We start from the raw sequence: 1567 nt of genomic DNA, 5'->3' as shown, positions 1-1567 counted from the left end.
GGGCCCCTGTTTTCAGTCTGTCTCTCATTCCAGCCCCCAGGCCTCTCCGGGATGCTCTGAGACTCTGGCACCGCCTCTGGGTACACATTAGGCCCTGGCTTCCCGACCCTACCTTTGAGAAAGCACTTAACCCTACCCCCATGACTTCTCGTTCTCCAAAAGCGCATGTTCACCCATTAAAACAATTCCCTTACTGTCACTTTAGTGGAATCTTGGGAGGGGACGGAGTAAATGCACGTGGTCAATCTGTCATCCGTAACCAAGCGTCTATGATTTCTCTTTAATCAGATGCTGACCAAAGCATCAAAGTGAGGATAAGCCTAAAATCAGCTCTTGGAGAAAAAGCAGTGAGTATTCTGGACAGTGTGTCCATTACTTACTTCTTAACATGCTCCTTTAAATGGGCCCGAGAAGCCCCTTCCAGTGCCGTCTAAAAGAAGACAGTCCACACGTTTCTCTTAAAAACNCTCTCTCTCTCTCTCTCTCTCTCTCCTAGAAATAAATAAAACATTAAAAAAACAAAAACAAAAAAACTATAAGCTCCAGATTCTGGACTTTGGCTCTTGGTGTTTTTTTCTTTTCTTTTCTTTTCTTTTCTTTTCTTTTCTTTTCTTTTCTTTTCTTTTCTTTTCTTTTCTTTCTTTCCTTCCTTCCTTCACAGTCCTTATTGGATTGATCACATCTACTTTTTCCTGGATACTTTCAAGGTGTTATGAAGATCAATGAAAAATATCCAATCTTAAATATCAAATGTCCACCCTCTTAATTCACTCTTATCACCATTACTTGTATTTGAGGAAAGGACAGGTTATATTTTAAGAGGTCGTTTTTAGAAGTAGTGTAGATAGTTTTGCTTTATTTTGTTTTAGTCAATCATCCATATTCTGGAAGCTTCTTAAAAATGCAGAATCTGGGGCACCTGGGTGGCTGAGCTGGTTAAGCGTCCGACTCTTTTTTTTTTTATTTTAATGTTTATTTATTTTTGCAAGACAGAGAGAGAGCAGGGGAGGGGCAGAGAGAGACACACACAGAATCTGAAGCAGGCTCCAGGCTCGGAGCTGCCAGCACAGAGTCCCAAGCGGGGCTCAAACCCACGAACTAAGATCATGACCTGAAGTCGGACGCCTAACCAACTGAGCCTCCCAGGCACCCCAAGCGTACAACTGGTGATTTCAGCTCAGGTCATGATCTCACAGCTCGTGAGATCAAGCGCCGCCTCAGGCTCTGTGCTGACAGTGTGGAGCCTGCTTGGGGTTCTCTCTCTTCCTCTCTCTCTGCCCCTCCTGCTCACACACTCTCTCTCCCCTCTCTCTCCCTCTGCCACTCCCCTGCTCATGCGTACGCTCTCTCTCTCTCTCAAAATAAGTAAATAAACATTTTTTAAAACTGCAGAATCTTAGGCTCCAACCCCGGACCGTCTTAATCCAAATCTGCATTTTCACAAGCCCCCCACGTTTTTTCGTGCACACAAGACTGGGACACTCTTATAACATGGTTTCTCAAACCCAGCTGCACACTGGAGTCATGGGATGTTTAAAAAATATTAAAGCTCGAGTCCCACTCCCGG

The 1567-nt window shown here is 44.4% G+C and overlaps 1 protein-coding gene across 3 annotated transcripts in view; it reads left to right on the top strand.

Annotated features, from left to right (window-relative positions):
• The window catches only part of ACE2 (angiotensin converting enzyme 2), a 41853-nt gene that overhangs the window by 30347 nt on the left and 9939 nt on the right, over positions 1-1567 (top strand). For all 3 annotated transcript variants that reach the window (XM_077769644.1, XM_077769643.1, XM_077769645.1), the window contains one exon: positions 289-347. In XM_077769644.1, the coding sequence (XP_077625770.1) occupies positions 289-347 (59 nt within the window). The remainder of the gene's footprint in view (positions 1-288; positions 348-1567) is intronic.

Source organism: Crocuta crocuta, unplaced genomic scaffold (assembly GCF_008692635.1).
Source record: "Crocuta crocuta isolate KB4526 unplaced genomic scaffold, BGI_CrCroc_1.0 scaffold1171, whole genome shotgun sequence".
Taxonomy (NCBI): Eukaryota; Metazoa; Chordata; class Mammalia; order Carnivora; family Hyaenidae; genus Crocuta; species Crocuta crocuta.
This window is presented reverse-complemented; position numbering and strand designations above follow the sequence as displayed.